The 22889-nt window shown below is 39.8% G+C and overlaps 1 protein-coding gene across 2 annotated transcripts in view; it reads right to left on the bottom strand.

Moving 5' to 3' along the window:
• The window catches only part of MBD2 (methyl-CpG binding domain protein 2), a 67753-nt gene that overhangs the window by 30248 nt on the left and 14616 nt on the right, over positions 1-22889 (bottom strand). Inside the window, exons 2-3 of one of the 2 annotated variants that reach the window (XM_024984565.2) lie at positions 21241-21400; positions 3301-3438 (exon numbers count right to left, since the gene is read on the bottom strand). In XM_024984565.2, the coding sequence (XP_024840333.1) occupies positions 3301-3438; positions 21241-21400 (298 nt within the window). The other variant, XM_024984566.2, reaches the window with a different exon arrangement.

Below are 22889 nucleotides of genomic sequence, written 5' to 3' on the forward strand. Positions count from 1 at the left end.
TGATCTTACTGTTTGGAATAACAGTCTTACAGTTGGTAGAGTTCCCTCCATCCCCACCCCAGGTTTCTTTTTAATCTAATAAAAAGACAAGCATGTGCTAGATATGTTTATAGTGTATATAAAACTGGCTAGCTACTTACACTATCATGACCAGGTTTTACGAAAGTTATTTTTACTTTATAATTAATCACAGGCAGAAATCACTGCCGAGTTCTGTTTAATGCACTTTTGTTGTGCCCTAATTTGTGCTTTTAAAATTAAGGCATTTTCAAGGAGTTAATATATTAGAAATCCACAATTCACATATTTTAAAGAATTCAAAATAGACTGCCATATAGATAGACTCAGGCATAGGAGTTTTGTTACAAAAAACAGGAATTATTAATTTCTATGATTGCTTCACATGTAGACTAAACATTTTAAACTGATTCAGGGTAAAAGATCCAAAAATCAAATCCTAATTCTAGGTCTCAAAATTCAAGACTCCAAAAGGAATTACAAGACCACTAGCTTAAATATCCTAAAAGAATGTGGTACAGTTAAGGTAGAGACTCCCCAGGCGGTCCAGTGGCTAACTCTGTGCTCCCAAAGCAACGGGCCCAGGTGTGATCCCTGATCAGGGAACACATCCCTCATGCCACAGCTAAGACCTGGCACAGCCAAATAAATATTTACAGCTAAGATAAAAAACACTTATATCTACAGGAACCTCAAAAAACAGACACCTCACTGGCTAATTTATTTACTCTACAATCAGAATAACTCCTCCAAATGAAATATCTGGCAATTCATATTACTAATCTAGTTCGATGAAGCTATGCAAAAGGTAGCAAAACTGGAAGAATTTTTGCCCATGTATTTTTTTGCCTATCTCCTCAACAATAATAGCTCATTAGCAGTCTTTTGCCATATTAATGTCAAAATATAATTAAAATCAGCATCTTCCTTTACCAAAAGACCCACATCTAAACTGGAACAGTCAGGATGACAAGATCACGATTTCGAAAACACCAAAGCTGCCTCTTTACCATTTCCCTACTTTTACTCAAGGCACAGTCTGATATTTTGAAATCCTACGAGGGGGACAGCAGTCAAATATGACCTCAGTGCTTATGTTCAAGATGAAGGGGGAGAGACAACTAGTGTCTCAGTATAATCAAAAACATCCAGCAGAAACTGTCAAATGACGAGAGGACAATGTGAACAACAGTCCAAGCATCTGAAGAAGTAACCTCCCAAATAATTTTTAACACTTTCTATGAAAGCGCTAAAGTGAAGATAAAACCCTCCAAAAATCTGGGTTAAAAATGACATGTGTTTTTGTATGGGGGCTGGGGGTGGGGATTTGATTTTTTGACAGATCTTTTCACTTGAGCATAATCTCATAAACCTTAATTAAAGAAGGAAAACTTAAAAACTCCTCAATGTACCAAAGAGTAAGGAGCAACTAATCTGGTTACTTCAGCTGTAAACATCTAGGTTGCCAATACCTCTATAACCAGATAAACACCCAGTGAATCTAATAAGTACAGTTTTTAAAATCTGTGACTGAACTTAGGTGCAGAAAACAAACTCCTGTTAAAATGACCATAATTTGCTATTTGGTTTGTCCTTAACGAAAATATTTGTTCAGAGACTACTGAGAATGATTTGACAAGGGCAAAGGGGGTTAGAATTTACTAAATGCTATCTGTTCTCAATGAGACAACTCAAGTTTTCGATATGGAACTAACATTACGCATTATTCCACTTTCTTTATCTTTGTGGCTTTTTGAAGCAAACTGTCTTACCCAATTACATACTCGTGGAGTTTTCAATTAACAAAAAAATCTTTACAAAGAAACAATTTTAAAATCACCAAAAAGCCAAAGGACGAGATGTTCAAGACTTTAGACAGTACCTAAGAAAGAACACAATCAGGGAATGGCTCTGTCAAGGTGGGCCAAGTTCGGAATGGCCGCGTTCCTTCCCTGTTGGAATGAATACACTCAACTGCCCGTGGCTGGTGACTAACAGTGGGTGCAGGAGTAAAACAGAAGGGAAAGCCTGGCACAGGAAGCTGAATGGCCCACAGGAAACCTGAGTGGTGACAAGAACCTAAAGGCACATGCAGGTATGCATCTTTTATATTGGATGTGATACACTTACATGGCCCCTGTTGAATCTCTTGGGGACCAACAGTAAAGCAAGTCTAGAACTTCAAATCTTGAGACATCTATAGCAAGATGCTGATCCAATGTGGCTCCAAATATCTTCTGTTTTCCTGGCTCACCTGAAGAGGAAAAAACACTACAGAGGATGTGGGAACTGCATTTCTTTAGGTAGCTTCTTCTAGACCAACTGTCTGAAAGTTTTGGCCCAGTCCTTTATGAAGTCTGCGGATGAGACACTCGAGGGACTAGTGAAAAACAAAATTCAAATGAAAAGGTGGAGTGAGACATCCAAAAGGGGAATACGAGAGGCAAAGATAATGGTCGTAGGTAAATCAGCGTTTCTAATCCGTAAGTGGGAGGAGGAAGAGAAAGGAGAGGAAAAAAATGCACCGAGGTTTCTCCCTCCACTCCCTCACCCCAGTTGCTACTAAAATTTCACCAAGCACCTGAACTTTTTTTACCACAATTAGGGAGTGAGTGCGCAAGATTACTTGGAGAGTTTAAGTGTTTTGCCAAGTCTCCCTCCCCGGGCTGTGTGGCATTATTAAGCGGCAGGGAGGCCTTTCAGTAATACTTATTTTCTGAGAAAAGATTCTGGTGGAATACAGCTTGAAGCAATAAAGAAAGAGAAAAATAAATGCCATTTATACAAAAATGGAAGTCACAGGACAATATACCCTATTGACAAAGTTTATTTACTTCTGTTTTTCCAAAGGGGAGGGACTGCTTTCATGTAATAAGAAATCAGAACAAAAAGTCGTTTTCAAATAATATAAAATATTTTTAAACTTAGCAACACAAACTGCATGCTTCTTCCCCTTCGGAAATATTCTCCCTGGAAAGATAATCTTTAAAAAAATAGCTAAGATGAGCAGAACCAAGTCTGAGGTACGTTCACACAAAAGCATAAAAAGGTAGTCCATGAAATTAATTTTTTATTTTTTTTAATTAACTTAATTTTTTCTTAAAACATTTTATCTAAATATTGTCTTAGAGCTATTCTCCAGCATTCATGTAATAGCCTAGGATATAAAACAATTTTCTTTCCAAATATATTCCATTTTAGCCAGAGTTAAGTTGAACTATGACTGGTAAAGATACCAGAATTTTCTGAAAAATAAAACTGGAGAACCAACTAGATCCTTACCTGACGTGGCTGTTCATTCATTCGCTGTGGATCGGATTTCACTTTATTACTAGGATGATTTGTGACTTTGGTTACTGGTTGCTTGAAAATAGATGCTGTTTGTCTAATTGGCAATGTTGTATTCAAGTCTGGTTTACCCTGTGGATATAAGTGTTTTAATTAATAAATACTATATATAAATATCATTAATTACTTATTAATTCAGTATCTATTACTTTAACTTGGATTATTACCAACTTCCCAATCTCAGCATTTTAAATACTCTGAAGTATATTTTAAACACTTTATTATGTAAGACTTATGTGAAGTTTCATAATAAAAAGTGTCATGTTCTTTAAAATGTCAAAAAATTCTCTATATAAAATTCATAATTGATTTGATTAACAAGATACTAGCAACTTTTAAGCAAACAAATATATATTTATGGTTGGGTTATACAAGAGGAAGGAGGGCTTTCAGGTCAATAACCAGGAAAGCAATCATTTCTACATTCTGAGAATGGAGGAAGATAATGGCGTTCTTGGCTATTAAAATATAAATTACCTCCTCAACTGTTAGGGGTCCAGGCTTACATAAAACCACAAAGGTTAACCTTCCCTTTTTTATATATATTTTAAAAAAAGGTAATTAGAAAGCTCTAATTCCCACAAACAAAGCTCAACTGAGGAAAATGTAATAAAATATTCTTTATCTTTAATTTTATAACACATTTACTTTTTAAAAAGAAACTTTAAATTGAAGTTTCAGAAAAGCAAGCAACATACTCACGGACTTTTAATCAACCAGTAAAAAAAAAAAAGTAGGATGTAAGATTTTTATTTCTTAATGAAATGAAAATGTGGCACAGAATTTCTATTAAATTCACAGGAAGTACTGTAACATAAGGTGTTGGGGGTGGGGGTGAAGAAAAAGAACAAAATGTGATTTGACTCATTCGGGCTTCCCTGGTGGCCCAGCGGTAAAGAACACGCCTGCAATGCAGGGGACATGAGTCCAAGCCCTGGGTCAGCAAGATTACCTGGAGAAGGAAATAGCAACCGACTCCAGTATTCTTGCCTGGGAAATCCCACGGACAGAGGAATCTGGTGGCCTATAATCCATACGGTCGCAAAGAGTTGGACATGACTTAATGACTAAACAACATCATTCTGATTTGGGCAAAAAAACAGAAAGGGTCAAATATATCCAAAAGCAATATATATTACATTAGGTATTTTTACTATAGAAGTGTACTTGATAAATCATCTACAGGATGTCAATGAACTTTAACTATCTCCAAATAAAAACTTTATCAACTTCCAGACTCCAAAATAGTGTTTCTCAAACTTGAGCATGCATCAGAGTTACCCAGGGGGCTTATGAAAACACAGACTACCCGGTCTCCCTCCTAGAAATGATGATTCAGGAGGCCTGAGGTCGGGCCTGGGAATTTGCATTCCAATTAGGATCCAGGTGATGCCGATGCTGGCCCAGGGACCACACCAGGGCACCACTGCTCTAAAACAAAGGCTGCAAGCCGGAGGCAGGGAGACCAGGTCTAACCCACAGAGGTGTTCTGCTCCAGTTTTTAGTCTCTTGAGTCAATGAAGCTAAGAGCCACAAATAAAATTCACATAAAATCGAGAATTCTAGCTTCTCTTAAAAACTCAAAGATCTAGAAATGGACTGATGTGGCCAAAACAGGCGATGACTGATTAGCAATGGCGGCCACTAGAGGTGTCCAGGGCTGTCGTTTTGCAAAAGGCCTCAGCTCACATGTGTGATACCTGTCTGAGCCCTACAGGTATTGAGTTTGTGACCTCTGCTTAAAGAATATCAGAAATTAATCTGATCATTATTACAGTTATGTTATTTGGGTGCCCTATTCAATGAGTCTGCACTCGCCCCCCCAATCCCACCCCACGCACACTGCTCTTCTGTACATGCTGGGCATGCTGGTCATTCCTTTCTCTCATTCACTTTTCTTCCAACATATGTGCTTACCTTTAAGAGGCACATTCATCTTAAAAAACTCTAACAATACCACTTCCCAGGCATTTCATTTTCTTATCTTTATGTTTTTTTTTTTTTTTTTAAACTTGATTTACAGGTGTGGAAACTTGGCCAACAGGCTGCAAAATAACTACTTAGGATTCCATCTCTAAAGAGTGTGAGGCCCAGGAATGTGTAGTTTTAAAACTCTCTTGGTAATTCTGTGATGTGCAGAAGGTTTGGATCCCTCTGATTTATGACATCAAGAGCATTGTAAGACCCTAAGTGAAGCCAACCAACTTGTATCAGTCAGTATTCAGTCCAAAAGACGCTTAACACATAATGGCTTACAAAGAACTCTTCCTGCCACTAATTTGTTATAGGCAGTATCTACCACAAAACAATACCTTGCTTGGTTTTAACGTTTCTGTACTTAAATAAAGAATAATATACTCTGCTGGTTATTAGAACAAAGATGGGATCAGTAGACAAAGAAACACAGAGCAACTATTTATATGAACAAACACAGTCGAGCCTGTAAGGTTCTGTTACAAAGAATGACTGGAGGAAGCAGAGACTAGCTTAAACTATTCAAAACTATAAGAGGGAAAAAACTATAAAATCCTGAATCCACACAGACTAGAAGGAAGCCTGAAACATGTAAAACTACTGGTGCTACAATGCTAAGACTAATTTTTTTTTCATTATGTTTGTGATACAATAAAAAATTAATCTATTGGTTAAAAAATGTCACTGTCTGACAATGACAGCTTACTGCCCAGGGGAGCGGAACGAGATTTTTCAAGAGTATGCAGCATTGCTCTTCTGTTGAGCTTATTTATATTTTATTATTTTTTCTCTTTTAAACTGGCCTGAAAGCCCTGAAGAAAGAATTTTTCACTAATTAATTCTTTATTCTACAATAGTAAAGTAGTCGCTCAGTCATGTCCGACTCTTTGCAACCCCATGGACTGTAGGCTACCAGGCTCCTCTGTCCATGGGATTTCCCAGGCAAGAGTACTGGAGTGGGTTGCCATTTCCTTCTCCAGGGGCTCTTCCTGACCCAGATATTCTACAATAGTATCATGTAAAATAACCTGAGAAGCTGGACTAACTGGTTTACCCAGAAACTGTCACAAAAAAAGTAAATTTTATTACCATTCTCTCCTGAGGACTGTCAAAAGAGTCACTGTTAATTCACACCCAGTTGTCTGAGTTTTCCTAAATAACTACCAATCTGCCATGAACCTAGGAGTTATAAAGCAAACATTTTTTTAAACACATGATTATATTTTAATATAAATACAAAACACATTACAAAACATTATAATAGACTGATGGCAATAAAATATGGTATTTCATTTGTACTGCATGACATCCTCAGTCATAAATAAGTTCTTAGAAACCAGTAACACTGGTACACCAAGGGAAATGAAAAAGAAGAACAAAATGAAATAATGCAAGTAACTAGTAAGGATTAAGCATATATGAAGATGACCAAACTGAACAATAACAGAAGCAGAGCGATTTCTTTGTAACACCATATTGCCAAAGATTAAAATCTAACATTTGTAGTTTTAGGAAATATACCCACATAAACACTGGTGGATACAATAATGGTCATTATAGTGGTGGTTATTTTAGCATTCTTTTTGAGACTCTTGCACATGTGTGAGTTCAATACTAAAACATGGTTAATATATCTGTGTATTGCTACATAACAATCTAAAAACGCAAATGTGAATTACTGAATAGAAAGTTGTCTGGAAAATCACAGCAAAATTTTAACCTTACTGTATAAACAGATCAGAAAAGGGACTGCTACTATTTTTTGCCTTTAAAGTACTTTTTTTCAAATCGGACAAGATTAAAGCTATTCGTGTATTTGAAATATTCCCTTTCGATAAAGGAATAAGTGAAACAAAGTTCCTTATATTATAAAACTAAACTGACAGAAACACATATTCTAACAGTTTCTGATCTTTGATATATCTTCTCAGTACACAGGCTAGCACACAAATAAAAGTTCACTGTATTTTATAATAATGTGTATACTAAGTTGTGAAGTTTTCAAATAACTCAAATAATTGTTGACAGTTTATTCTCTCCCCCCTGGGATGAATACAAAAATAAAACTTCCTAAAAATTTTTTAAACTTTTATATCTTTCTAATAAATATCTGAGATGGCTCTTAAAACTTCAAAAAACAAATATACAATAAAAATTAATTTTAATCAAGGACAAGGAGAAACAAATTTCCTTTTGAAATGGTTAACAGTGACTGATTCTAGCCTTAACCATCTGATGTGGATCTGAACTTTCTAGGGGTGTGGGCAAAAAAAGAAACATTCAATGACGTAGATTTCATACTCAGAAAGGAGGAAGCATACCAATTAAAGAGGAAAACAAAAGCTGGTGTTAAATCTAGGAAAAAAAATAGACATTTAACATCACAACAGATATTAAACAGATTTCAAATGCTTTTTCTTTTTCCAGTGACCTTCCATAAAAGCCAAGAACATATTTAAAGGACAACTCACTGAAGATGACTCTGAAAAGGACTAAAGTAGCGTGGCCTGACTACTGTGTAACCTTTCAATGATTTAATGTGGTTAATCCTAGAAAGGGTTTCTGTGGTAGCTCAGCTGGTAAAGAATCTGCAGGCAATGTGGAGACATGGGTTCAGTCCCTGGGTTGGGAAGATCCCCTGGAGAAGGGAACGGCCACCCACTCCAGTATTCTTGCCTGGAGAATCCCCGTGGACAGAGGAGCCTGGCGGGCTACAGTCCATGGGGTTGCAGAGTCGGACACGACTGAGCGACTAAGCACACAATGCTAGAGAAGAGGAAAACTAAAGCGGTGATGCAGATCACGTGTCTTTAACCTGTACCGTTCAAATACTGTTTCATTGCTACCCTCTAAATTTTTTTGAAAATAGATAAACCCCCACCTACTTCAATTTTTAAAATGGAGAAAAGAAAGAAAACAGGACACTTCCACGTATCATCTTAATTCTGTGGTTTTGCACACCCCAAGAGATATTCATGTCCCAATTTGAGAAGCAAAGACTTTCTTTTTCTAAAGTCGCTTTCCTCATCTGTAAACGAGGTAAATACAGTAACTGCTCTTAAGATTCTTACAAAAATCAAACAAGATACTGCATGTGCGATGCTGCTGCTCAAGCAGCTTTCACTAAGTCAGTTATTGAACAAATACTGAATGCCTACTATCTGCCAGGTACAGACCGTGTGCTGTGTATAGTCATTCACAAATACCAAAATCCTTCAGAGCTTACACTCACAGGGCAGCGAGGAGACAAAACAGTGGTATAGCTTATAGTCATGTTGGCACATAAACTCTGAATAAATAGTAGCTCTCTCTATTATCTGGAGAAGGCAATGGCAACCCACTCCAGTACTCTTGCCTGGAACATCCCATGGACGGAGGAGCCTGGTAGGCTGCAGTCCATGGGGTTGCTAAGAGTTGGACACGACTGAGCGACTTCACTTTCACTTTTCACTTTCATGTATTGGAGAAGGAAATGGCAACCCACTCCAGTGTTCTTGCCTGGAGAATCCCAGGGACGAGGGAGCGTGGTGGGCTGCCATCTATGGGGTCACACAGAGTTGGACACGACTGAAACGACTTAGCAGCAGCAGCAGCAGCATCTTATTGAACATGCTATTGAAATTTAAAACCTTAACCTATTAAGCTTCCCCATAAGGAAAGTCACTTCCTGGTTAATGCAAAGAGGAGCCTGAGCTTTAGGGGGAACCAAGATTATCTTCAAAACCTAATTTTGGATTTGCTCCCGGATATACATGGTAGCCAATGCGTTTCCACAAAAGTCAAAAGCCAACAGAATAAAGTGCTTTACAGTCCTTCAGTTTTTTTATATGATTCACTCAACATAAAATCCACCATTTTATACAATTCAGTGGGTTTTAGTATATTGACATTCAGTGGTTTTTAGTATATTGACAAAGTCGTGCAACTTTGCAAAAAGGTTTTTGCAAAAAGTAAAGAAAATATGTATCTGAGATTTATGATTTTGTAAGGAAAATCCACTTCATGTAATATTGTAAATAAGAGAATACCTTTTTAAGGAGATCAATGGAATATTGAATATGTAGAAGATAATAAAATGGGTGGACTCTACTTTGAGTTCATTAAAAAAGGATGTAGTTAATTGAAGCGGTTTGAAATTCATCACTGAAATCAAGTTTTGAAGAATTTTGTTTGAAAAGTAACTTGGAACTTTAGAAAAGGACTGATGGCTAAAGGCTAATGAGTTTCAAACAGAGCAGCTCTGCTCAAACTAAGGCTTCCACTGCATGGAATTCATCATCTCCTTTACATCTGGGCTGGCCCAAGCTGAGTACACAACCTTAGAATTGTAAAAACAGTCACACAAATCATTTTCTGCAGGGCTTCATTCTCTCATTGACCTAGAGTCTAAAAGTCAGGTAACTCTGCAGGACCTATAAAACTTAAGTGACACTGACAACCACAGACAGAAACTCCAACATCCAAAATAAACGTTGACAAAACCATACCACGGGCAACTATGTCTCTACATCTACTCTCATCATTAGCATAAAGGTCAAGCCCAGAAGCTCTCGGAAGGTCCCGTGCACTCTGATATCTTTGAGGAACTAACTTTTAACAAGCTAAACCTACTCATACTGAACAGACTACTCTCATCAACAAGTCTGTCTGCTAACGTGGCTAAAGTTCTGTTCTCTGTTTGCTTCCTAGAAATCTTTATCCCTCCCATATCTAAACACCTAGCTCAAATTAGCCAAAAAATGGAACAGTGCTGTTAGTTATAATAACTTCTTAGTTATCTTCATTTTTCAGCTGAAGATTTCTGCATATGAGAAAATTAGAAGTTCTCTGGAATGGCCCTTGAACAACGTGGGACTTTGGAGTGTCAACCCTTCACACAAAGAAAGCTTTGATCTGTGGTTTTGCAGCCATGGATTCAACCAACTGCTGACCGCTAGTACTGCAGTTATTTACTATAAAAAAAAAAAATTTGCATATATGTGGATGCGTACAGTTCAAACGTGTTGTTCAAAGGTCAACTTTAGTTACAATGTCTCTTGCTACATCCTACTCCTTCTTTAATTATTCATTAAATGAGCACTGTCCAAGCCACCATCATTCCAGCTTGGGTAAATAGCCTCCTGTTATAACTGGCCCCTGACTTCCACTCCTGCACCTCTATAGTACATTCTCCACACAGCAGCAAAAAAAAAAAAAATCATATTGCTCCCTACATGAAGTCCACAAGAGCATCCTATACCCTTCCTCATCCTGGTGGGCCAGGTCCAGCGACTAGGTCTGTCTGCTTCCTTGCTCTCACCTAGTACCTCTCTCCCACGCACTGACCTCCAGGCTCCTACCACCTGTCCTCACGTGCTAACTGTATCCTGCCTTAAGGGTTCTGCACTGGCTATTCCCTCTGCTTAGAACACTTTACCCTCTGGTTTTTGTAGAGCTGAATCTTCTCGTTCAGTTCTTGGCCAAAAATCATTCCCTTCTGATCATTTGGCCTAACACAGCCACCAAGTCAGTCTCAACCACTCTTAATTAACTGTGTAGTATTTAATATTTAAATTGTGTTAGTCATCACACTAGAATAATAAGTTCCACAAACACAGAATCTTCCTCTATATTATTTCTAGAATCTGAAATAATGTCTGTGCACACAGAATGTGCTAAAAAAAAATTTTATGGAGTAAATGATGCATAAAAGGTCTGTTACACGTAAGATCTTAAGTTATGCAGCCCTTATTCCTCAATAGTCTCACTGTCAGTCTTAAACGTATGCACGCTATGTTAAGTGGAAGCTACTAATTCAATGCGGTCTACAACATCCCTGTCAAAATTATCAGACATAATCATCTGTACTATATACCTCAAGATTACTAATGTAAAATAACCCCCAGACTTGTTCCATTAATTACTATATAACATGAAGTTATGCTTATAGATACATAGCCAGCCCTACAAAAGTATCCCATGGGCAAATAATCCTCAGATGGTGTTTTTGGCAAAGTCAATTAGAGTGATGTTGTATCATGAAATAATGGGAAATAAAGAGTACAAACAATGTATAACCCAGTAGATGCCAAGATGAGATTAAGACATCAAAACAATCTATGTATGTTGGCAAGAAGCATGCCATACTGCTCTTAGACAGCCATGGTTCAGGAAAAATGTTCATTATGGATCTGAAAACTTGATCATCTCAGTATAACTTGCTATAACAACTTCTCATCTGTATATTAAAATAACCTAAAATTTAGCAGTGGTTCTAGACAGAGGAGACTGGTATGGAAATTAAAACCTTGGGACAAAATATAAGGTCAATTAATAAGATGTCAACAGATTAAGTAACAGAGATGAGACAGGTAATCACTTGATTGAGTTACACAATTTAACCTGTAAGAATAATATTAACTAGGTGATAAACCAGGTAATATTAACTAGGGGCTTCCATAGGCTCAGTGATAAAAGAATCTGCCTGCCAAGCAGGAGATATGGGTTCGATCCCTGGGTCAGGAAGATCCCCTAGAGAAGGAAATGGCCACCCACTCCAGTATTCTTGCCTGGGAAATCACATGGACAGAGGAGCCTGGTGGGCTATAGTTCATGGGGTCGCAAAGAGTCAGACACGACTGAGCGACTAAATGACAACAAGGAGATAAACGGAGCTAATCAACTTTGGATTCCAAAAACTTTACTGAGAATTCAGCCTGCCCCAAATGGTAAAACTGTTCTCTCAGGAAGCTGAGCAAAGGTGCTTGTTTAAGGAGCCCATACTCCGCTGAGTAGTCCTGTAACACATCAGGCGTGTAGGGGGGCTGAGAACTAAGGCAGGAATAAAGTCAGTTCTTTGGGGGCTCAGAGATCCAAACAAGTCCTACTTGCCTAAGAAAGTGCTTCTAAGTTCATTCATAATACTTATCTGGCAGAGGTACACACACCTCCTTTCTAAAAAATCAGGACAATCATATTCCAAATGTTTGCATACTCTGCTCTAGCAATTATCAAAATGAATCCCATCACACCCCACATCCTATCTTCATAATAACCGAACAGCCAGGCCCCCCAGATCATGCATCATCACGCAGTACTCATCTCTATAATATTCTGTACGTCCACCCTGTAGTTCAGTGGCCCTCAAACCTTTTTGACTTCAACTAAGAGTAGAAATATATACTTTAAATCATGACTCAGTACACACAAGGGTGTATAGATCACAAAAATCACCTAAAATACTTAGCCTTACTAAATGGGATGTGCACTGTTTTCTATCCCATTGTCTCGTATCTTAAAAATGCTAGTCATGGACAAGCGAAACCAAGTGAAAGTCGCTCAGCCGTGTCCGACGCTTTGCCACCCCATGGACTATACAGTCCCTGGAATTCTCCAGGCCAGAATACTGGAGTGGGTAGCCATTCCCTTCTCCAGGGCACCTTCCCCACCCAGGGATCGAACCCAGGTCTCCCACATTGCAGGAGGATTCTTTACCAGCTGAGTTTGAAAACCAACCCCTAACCTTACCCATCACTCCCCCTGCCAGTCCTTGCCCTGTACACTCTTGGGAAGTTGGTCAGCAGAGCGGCTCTCCTATATCCTCAATATTTTCTTTGAACATTCTCTCCAGTTCCTAGACTTCCTTAAACTTGCCATCCCTCAAAGATCCTATGCCCCTAAAGTTCTTCCAGATAGAGGCTTTTCCCCTCTTCCTCTCTGACAACTACACTTCTAAGGCCCAGTAAGTGGTTCTGCTTTCCTCCTTTCTCCCCATTACTTTCTCACATCATTTCTCTATTTTTCCTCCTTCAAAAAGCAGAGCTCCCCTGAAGCTCATAGGGTCTGACTGTATGACTTTCTACCCTCCTCCCTGATTTCTCCTTTACTCACTGAAGACTTTAGTTTCTGTTTCATGTTTTCTTCCCCAACCCAGCTCTTAGTCCTCATTCTTAGAGGCCTCAATACCCACATGGATAATCCACCCAACATCCTGAGTCCTCTGACCTGTTCTACCCAGCCTCACCCACCTAACATTACAGGCACAAGCTTGTCTACTCTGGTAACTATACAGTGTCCAATATCTCAGGCAAGCATCCAACCTTCCAATTTCTACTTCCTGCCCTTATAACTCACTGAGGACTGCCCTCCAGGTTCTTTGAACCCATCAATGTTCCCTGCCCATTGGCTGACTGTTTTCTTACTCTTTAAAACCTCTTCCACGTCCCTCCCCACCTAGTACAGACTCCATGGTCCATCCCTACACTGTCAACGCTCTTAAACTTCTGTGGTTTTCCACTGGTGCAACAGGCCCCATTCTTACCTTTCCACAGTATTTAAAATGGGAAATTCACCAAATCAGCATCCCTTTCATTTACCATCTAGTGATTCTCCTTCCTAGTCAAGAAAATTTACTGAAAGAATTGTCCACCATGAGCAATTTTAACTCTCATTCCCTTTCAACCCAATCCAACCTGGCTTCTCTTTCCCCCCAAACCACTGGTATCAAGGTTATTAATGACCTTCCTGCTGCCAAACTCAATGGAAATTTCTGTCTTCCTCCATTCAACGTTTCAGTGGCAATCAATATACCTGACCATTCTCCTTTTTGAAACATTCTCCTCTCCCGTGTCTCTCCTACCTTTCACAATCCACTTTGCTGATTCCTTCTACTCTATTTCAATTTTAATCACTGGATTTTCTCAGAGCTTCATTCTGGATCCTTCTGTCTATAAGCTCCAGGCCCATTACTTGAAAAACTACCTACGTAACTTTCTACCTAATGACTTTCCAGCTCAGACCTCTCAATCAGTATATACATGACATGACAAATCCATTTGGATGTTTAATAAGCATCTCAAACTCTGGCCACTCAAAGTTGAATTCATTGTATTCACCCATATAAATTCTTTCCTAAGGCGATCTCAGTAGATGGCAACCCCATTCACCTAGTCACTCAATCTACCTAAAATCTAAGGGCTCACACTTGAGTACTCTCTTTCACACCCAGTTCATTAGTGAATTCTGTCAATCCCATATTTAGAACAAGACCAGGATCCCTTCACCTCTATTACCACGTATGTCTGCTGCTGCTGCTAAGTCGCTTCAGTCGTGTCCAACTCTGTGCAGCCCCATAGACGGCAGCCCACCAGGCACCCCCATCCCTGGGATTCTCCAGGAAAGAACACTGGAGTGGGTTGCCATTTCCTTCTCCAATGCATGAAAGTGAAAAGTGAAAGTGAAGTCGCTCAGTCATGTGTGACTCTTAGCGACCCCATGGACTGCAGCCTACCAGGGTCCTTGGTCCCTGGGATTTTCCAGGCAAGAGTGCTGGAGTGGGGTGCCATCGCCTTCTCCAGCATGTATGTCTAGACCATCATTATTCCTCACTGTACCATTGTAACAGCTACTCGCTCCTCACTTCTGCTTTTGTCCGTTTCTTTCAACTGAACAAAACCTGTACTTAGGGCGCCCCACACTTAAGTGAGGTGATCCCCTGTAAGGACGTCAAGGCCTAGAAATGCTGGATTCGTCATCTGTGATCTACTCTCTCCCCTTTCCACCCCCAACGTGTCCAACAGAGAGACCAGAAGCCACTCTGTTCCACAAGGCTTAATAAATGATGAAAACAGCACCAGCATCTTTGGAAAAGATTTCAGCTACCTTTCTATCAGCCAGGAATATTTTACGGAAGGAATGGGATCTCTGTCTTCAGTTTAGATGGAAAGATACTAGGAAGGTGGAAGCCAACTTGTAGATGTTACCACAATACCAGGAGCTGGTAATCAGACTGATCCTATCACAGGGCCCTTTAGTTGACAACGGGGTCCCTAGTTCTGAAATAAATCACCCCACTAAGGTGCTACTTCAATAACTGAAAAAATTCCTCATCAGTTAAACAAAGGTCTAATGTGAGCTACAGCAAGTGAGCTGATCCTTAACATTTTTTGCCAAAGCCTTGCTCCCTCTCCTGTTGTAAAACAGTAGTTAACTTTTTCAATTACATTCTCCTTTGAGAAACTGGTAAAGATTCCTTTCTCCTTAGGAAAAAACAATTATACACATTATATTATACACATTTCAAAGGTTCCTGGAGAGCATCCTGAAATGTGGACTCTCAGGTTAGACATCTTCCTGACTCTACTAGTTCCAAGCTGGCCTCTTTCATCTTTTAAAGGAAAAACAACAACAATGATAATGTTCCAGGATCGTGCCTTCTTTTCCAAACGCTGTCCTCTTTGCTCCGTCTCTCATTCAAACTTCGCGAGAGCAGTCTAACCATTTTACGAGGACGGAGGCAGAAATGCACGTATGTATACACGCTCTGGAAGTCCACAGAAGCTCTGAAAGGGTGCACAAACAAACTGGCTGACGGTAATTGCTCTAGGGAAGAGGCTGAGCCTCAGAGACTCGGAGAGGAGGGAGATGCGTCTCACAGAATATCCTTTCCACCATGTGTGCAGGTCGTAATCAAGTAAGATTAAGTGAAAAAATTTACAACTTTTACAATGGCAGGCTACATCTTTGCTCATAATTTCTGGTTTCCCAGGAAGTTTCTGGCATTCTAAATATGACTCCTGGTCCTTCTACCCCTCTGATGCTGGTTATATCTAAGTCATCAGGTAACTTATTTGAAAATCCAGTGAACACTACAAAGTATACTTCTCTATCTGCCCCTACACTGGGCAATGTCAATGTTTCGCAAACCACTATGACAGGAGTTCTCATAGCGTGACCCGGGAATCCCTGGAAGTCTACGAGGTCTTTCAGAGTCCACGAAATAAGAGTATTTTGACTCAGTCTTCCTTACCTACCCTCTCCCCAAACTTGTTCTTCCTGCCCTATTCCCCCCTGACCACTGTCCCAAGGGACTCACCCCAGAACTGGAGTAGGCATCAGCAGTTCCCATGCTCTACAATCATCAGGGACTCATCTACTAACTTGTCTTGATTGAGTCTCACCTTTTTATACCTCCAGGCTACAGTGTTAGTCCAGGCCCTCATTGCTTCTCTAGACTAAACTGCTCTAACTGCTCTTCCTGCTTCCAGACCCCACTTTTCCCAAATGGTACCCATTCTACATCCGACACCCAATCTGATTCCCACCACTACCACCAACTCACTGAAGTTTTCAATGTGCAACGCTACTGCCCCCAAGAAATATTAGCTCTCTTCAAGAATTTGCTATTATTATTTTGCTGAAGATAATTAGAGCAAATCACCTGCTGGATGATTTGATTGAGCACTTGGGACGGGGCCACTCAGAATCCAAACTGTGGTCACAGCCACAGGAGTAGACTACACGCACGCTCAGTCGCTCAGTCGTGCCTGACTCTGCAACCCCACGGGCTGTAGCCTGCCAGGATCCTCTGTCTGTGGGACTTCCTAGGCAAGAATACTGGAGTGGGTTGTCATTTCCTTCTCCTGGGGATATTCCTGACCCAGGGATTGAACCTGTGTCTCCTCCTTGGCAGGCAAATTCTTTACCCACTGAACGATCAGGGAAGCCCAGTATACTACCATAAACCAAGGTAATTCATGAGAAGAAATAATGGCAGACTTATACAATTAATTCCTTCAAGGGACCATAATGCTCTTTATCACCAAATACATCCAATTTGTGTGACTTGAGAAATATGATGAAAGAACTGAGTCTTTCCAAGGTATTAGCAGCATTGACAAGTCAGGCTGAAATATAATTTGTTCTATACCAGATCCATATTGTTGAGTGAGCCAGCTGTAAAATATATGTCACATTAACGTTAGGGAAGTTGAATTTTACTAGTTTTGTAGATTTAACTCATAAATGTTTCAGAATTCAGTTTAATATTTACACATCTGAAACATTAAAATAAATTTCTAGCAGGAAAACTAAGCTACTGAAGTTCTTTAAATATATCACGCACTGAGGATCACCATACTCTTCTCTATCCAATCTTAAGACTGTTCTCTAAGTATCTTAAGAAATTAACTTCCTTCTTAAAAGGTTAAGGATCGTTATCTCTTAAAACCTTGAAACATCTCTTTGGAAAAACAAAGCCTGCATAAACACCTAAACAGTATTTAGATTTTAAAGCAAAAATCATTTTTAAGAGGCACACTCCAGAACCATGCAGTCCAATATGGTAACCACTAGGCACATGTGGCTATTTAAACTTAATTAAATAAAACTACAAGTTCAGTTAGTCAACCACACTAGGCACCTTTCAAGCACTCAGCAGCCACGTGTGGCTGGTGGCCGAAACAGCTCCATCGTCACAGAAACCGCCACCGACAGTGCCGCCTCCTCGACCCCACCCTTGAGTGAGCTCCGAGGAAGCCACTCAGGACTTCAAAACACCAGCTCGAGGCTGGTGACTTCCAAATCACTCTCTAGTCTTCTTCCATTAGCCAAAGGGACTATGTTCAGTAACAAACTGGTTATTTTAATTTGACTTTATCAACTAAAGAGATGGAAGCAGGGGCTAGAAATAATTATGAGAGTGGCAAGAAAATCAATAAGGTACAATGTAATCTAGAATGGAACAGATTTCCAGAGTGAGTCTGAGACTGAGTTTGAGACAAACAGGAAGAGGTACTGCAAAAGCCTTAGTAAATACCAACTGAAAGACAATCTCCACTCTACTGTACCCACCAATCCTAGAAGAATTAAAAAGCATTTTTAAAGTTCTTCAAAAGGTATCTTTCCAAACATACTTGAAGATATTCACTCAGTAAATTCCCCTCTGATACAAAAGATATACTAAAATCAATAAACCAGTCAATATAAACTATAATTTATACTGTTTATAATTGTATTGCTTGTAATTCAAAGTTTATATTGTTCTTTACATTTCTCATTTTTTCAATATAGAGTCTTTAAAAAATATCCCATTCCGGAGTATGTAGCTGAAGAAAATAAAAGCACTAATTTGAAAAGATACATGCACCTCAATGGTCACAGCAGCATTATTTACAGTAAGCAAGACATGGGAGCAACCTAAGTGTCTATCAACAGATAAATGGAGAAAGAAGATCTGATATATAAATGTACACATAGATAGACACACACACCATACACACCACACACCCTCCAGAATACTACGCAGCCACAAAAAAAAAAAATTAAAAAAAAAAGAATGAAATTTTGGCACTGCAACAATATAGATGTATCTGGAGGGCATTATGCTAAGTTAAAGAAGTGAGACAAACAAAAACTGTTCCACATATCATTTATATGTGGAATCTAAAAAATAAAACTAGTGAATATTAAAAAATATTAATGTAATTAATGAACTTCAGCCAGTTTCACAATCTGACTTCAAAGCCAAACTCTACCTCAGATTCCTGTTTAAATCTCTTTTAATCTCTGTATCTCTCAACTTTCTCTATACTGCATTATTACTTTAGAAAGACCTGGTATAGTTACTATTAATTACCCACAAATATGTTTTCTGCTTTATAGAGATATTTAATGTTGGTGTTACTCCAAAAGGGAACTTACTTAGAAAAAAAGGAAAAACTCCATTTTCTGTCTTAATTAAAATAAAATCAGATGCAAAAATAAGATCAGGGCCCCAAAATTCAGACAGAGCACTTTCCGAAAACGATAACAAAAGGCATTTCCAAAATCCGTATGGTGTATTAATTGATTCAATCAACATTTATGGCCACTATAAACTTCTGGAATGATGTGAAAAATAAACATTCAGCAAACATTCATTAAGTACCTACCGTGTGCCAGGCTTTGGATTATGTATATACACCAAAACAAAGCAACACGAGACACGGGCCTCGCCCTCGCGGAGCTCACAGTCTAGCTGCCGCAGACCGACAGCCAAGGCCTCGTGGCCAAGCACCAGGAGGCCTACGGGAGGAGGGCCTGGCTCCGGGCGAGGGTGCAGGGCAGGCTTCACAGAGACGGAGACAATGGAGCTGGGCCTTGGATGAGGAGCAGGTCACCAGATGGAGGGGAAGGGGGGAAGCACATTCCAAGCAGAGGAAACAGCACATGAGCAAGCAGAGTCTTGAAAGCACATGCCACGGTGCAGGATGACGAGCAGTCCAGCGCAGCTAGAGCGGAAAGGTGCACACAAACTAGAGATGAATTAGTTTTAGGTTTGTAGTGAACCATACCTAGCAGGAGGTGTATCTTCATATTACACTGAGCGTAGCTCAACTGTGATTCTGCTAACAACGGGGTGCTTTGGAAGCATTCCGTTCATTTCATAAATATTTTAGCCCCTTCAAAAGATGTCCAGGACTGTTTAGAGCTTTAAAGGGGCAGTTTCAGAAAAATATATCTTAATTTTCCTCTTATATTTAAAAAGCAAAATAAACCCAGAATCAAGGTTTTCTTAAGCTGAAATCACACAGCTTCACCCCTAGTTACACTAGTGACCTAGTTACTAATGACCCTAGTTGCACTCAAGGTCCTAACTTGAGCACCCTCTACTCCTACCACTACCCTGAACACCTTCAGAACCATCGACACCATAGTTAGGTGGGCAACTCGGAGGCAATTCAAAGCATCCCTTTCCAGCTCTGCCTCTCTAAACGAGGGACCTGCCAACACCACTTTGGAAACCGGGCCAGGTAACTAACACAGTACGTGAGGACAAGTGCATTCTCACCTCCACACGATGCTCTTGGAAATCAAGCTGTTGTTTAAAAAAACAAAAAACTATTAAGCTAAATTCTGAAAAAAAGAGGGATATAAAGCAGAGACCCCATATTCTCCAGAAAAAGTAAAAGGCGAGGAGGGAGGCTGGGTCAGAAAGTTTCCCATCCGGGCCACCAGGCGACACTGTTCACTGAGGCAGCTTGGTGCTTAGGAAGCTATAACGGGAAAAGGAAAAGAACACGCTAGGTGACTTCACGGAAACTCCTGTTTACTGCTCACATCAACGCTAAGGGAAAGCTTTTATGATCCTAAGTTTACAGATGAGAAACCTGAGGCCATCAGAGGTTAATCAAGGTGCCAGTGACTGTGAGCGAGGAAGAGGCAGAGCCAGAGCATGAGCGCATGACTGCCTGGACCCACGGCCCGCCCTGCGACACTTGGGCTCCAGGTCCTCAAGCGAACACAGCGCTCCCAGGGGGCACGCATGCCCACACCAGTCACATCCTAGAAAGAAAGTCCTTCCTTTTCCCTCCACCGCTTTCACGGCCAGTGTGAGACAATCGTGTGGTAACACACGTAACACGTGTTTCTCTGAAATTTAGAGGAAAAAAAACTGGGTGGGGGGAGGGTATAAGATTAGTTCTTTGGGGAACAGGGGGAGGTGGGCACTTTCTTTGTAAAGATATTGGGGGCTTTAATACAATTAAATTAGCATAATTCAAATGCTACTCATGTAAATTCTTATATATCATCAACTAAGCAACTCACTAAGGGTAAAAGCTAATGGAAAAATCTCCAATCACAGTATTAGAATGTGAATATTACTCCTAAAGGAATATTATTCTTCAATACCATCGAAAAGTCAAAATAAAAACTGTTCTTTCTCAAATCCTAATCCTGAAAATTAACAGGGACATATAAATAAACTATGTGGTAAGGGTACTTGCACCACAATAAAATTTTGCCTCTTTATGGGCAACACGAACTATTTTAACGGGGGGCAAAAAGGAGACAATATCAACAGAGAATTTTTTGTCAACAGTCCCAAAGGGCCCAGAGTATGATATACATTGGCCTAGGGAGATACTGAAATGTTGTTTTCAACATCATTACTTAGGCTCTCTCTCTTTGTAAGCCAACTACCAGAAAATTAATCAGATTTATTAAGTTAAATTGTTTTGCAGGGGGGAGAAGGAAGGGGAAAAAAAAAAAAAAAGCAAAAAACAAAACTAGGGCATTCAGACAACCAAAACTCCAGTGCACAGAACAACGCAAGAGACTCTGGGGAGAGCTTCTGAAACAGCACCCATCTGATTAACCCACCTTATTCTGATTGAGAGGATCATTCCGCAGTCTCTGTTTGTTCTTCTGTAATTTACTAGGCATCATCTTTCCAGTTCTGAAGTCAAAACTGCTGAGGTCAACAGTATTTCCCAGATACCTTGCCAACTGAGGTTTGCTTCTGAACTTCTTACCACTCGGACTAGAAGAAAGATAACATTAATTGTACAAAAGGCAACAATATATACCCCAGATCACTACCTAAACCTTTTCTTCATGCCTGCCTTTCTGCTCCCAATTAGTATCACATCATGGCTTTACAATGTTTATTTTTTTCCAAAGAAATATTAAAAGTTTTAAAGGAACATCTTAACTTCCTAAAGAAAGAGACAGTGAGTCTGCCACCTACCATCCCACCCCTAGACATACTGCTGGAACACACAGCAGATGTGAATACTGGTTATCCTGCTGGCCACTCACCCAGCAGCCATTGACAGAACGCCAACCCAAAGAGCATGCAGAGCACACACTGCAAATGGCTCCTATTTTACCCATTTTCCAGACTGATTTTTGAAATGCTTTTTTTCCTGTATTACATGTACACAATGCCAAGAGTAACTAGAAAGAACTTCAAAACAAATTGTTCTGATGTCAACAATTCCTGTTAAAAGCACACTTAGGGACTTCCCTGGTGGTCCAGCGGCTAAAACTCCATGCTTCCACCGCACGGGAAGGTTCCATCCCTGGTAGAGGACCCAAGATCCCACAAGCCATGGAGCACAGCCAAACACACACACACCACACACACACCACACACACACACCACACACACACACACCACACACACCACACACACACACACCACACACACACACACACCACACACACACACACACACACACACACACACACCACCTGTAATCCATATAACCTTTGGGCTACCGATTTGAACTCAAAGCACAACAGGAAAAAAAAAAACTGAATTCTGACAATAATAAATGCTCCCTAATGTTACTAAAAGGAGAAAAACTAAGGTAAATATTTGCTAATGTGTTTGTATGATGCTGACATGACTTTTGTTAGCCTAACTCCTATCTGAGAGAAGTGTATCAAGAATAACTTACTTTTTGTAAGAAAAACTGTCAAAGCTGGAATATTACAAAAGTGCCAGAATTATACAGAGGCTTGAACTAAACGAATCTTTCCTAAAACAAAAACAAAAAAATTTCCCATGTGGCACTGAACTGTAAGAAAAAATTCAGAGGAAGAACGCCCCAAAGTCTTATCTAATAAACTGTCTGAACCAAAATGTGCTAGAATAAACTTCAGTGAGCTATGGCACCAGAAGAGAATTGTGAGAATTCTAGAAAACCTTTCAAAAAAGCCAACATGTCATATTGAGAACTTAACCTTGCTCCAACTGACCACAATAAAAGAAAAATAATTCAATCCAGAGACAAAAGAGAAAAGGCTGGAAAACCAAGCAATTTACATTTCCCTGGAATAGCAAAAACTTCTCTCGGGGTCACGTCGGAAGCAACACACCCCAGTCTGCCACACACTCCACCAGCCACCACAGACCTCAAGACAGCTGAAGATCGTATCAACGTTCTTTTTCCACAATCACATGACGTGGCTATTCCTGAAACACAATTCAAGGTATAGAATTCAGCCCACAGATGAAGATAACA

This window comes from Bos taurus, chromosome 24 (assembly GCF_002263795.3).
Source record: "Bos taurus isolate L1 Dominette 01449 registration number 42190680 breed Hereford chromosome 24, ARS-UCD2.0, whole genome shotgun sequence".
NCBI classification, from domain to species: Eukaryota; Metazoa; Chordata; class Mammalia; order Artiodactyla; family Bovidae; genus Bos; species Bos taurus.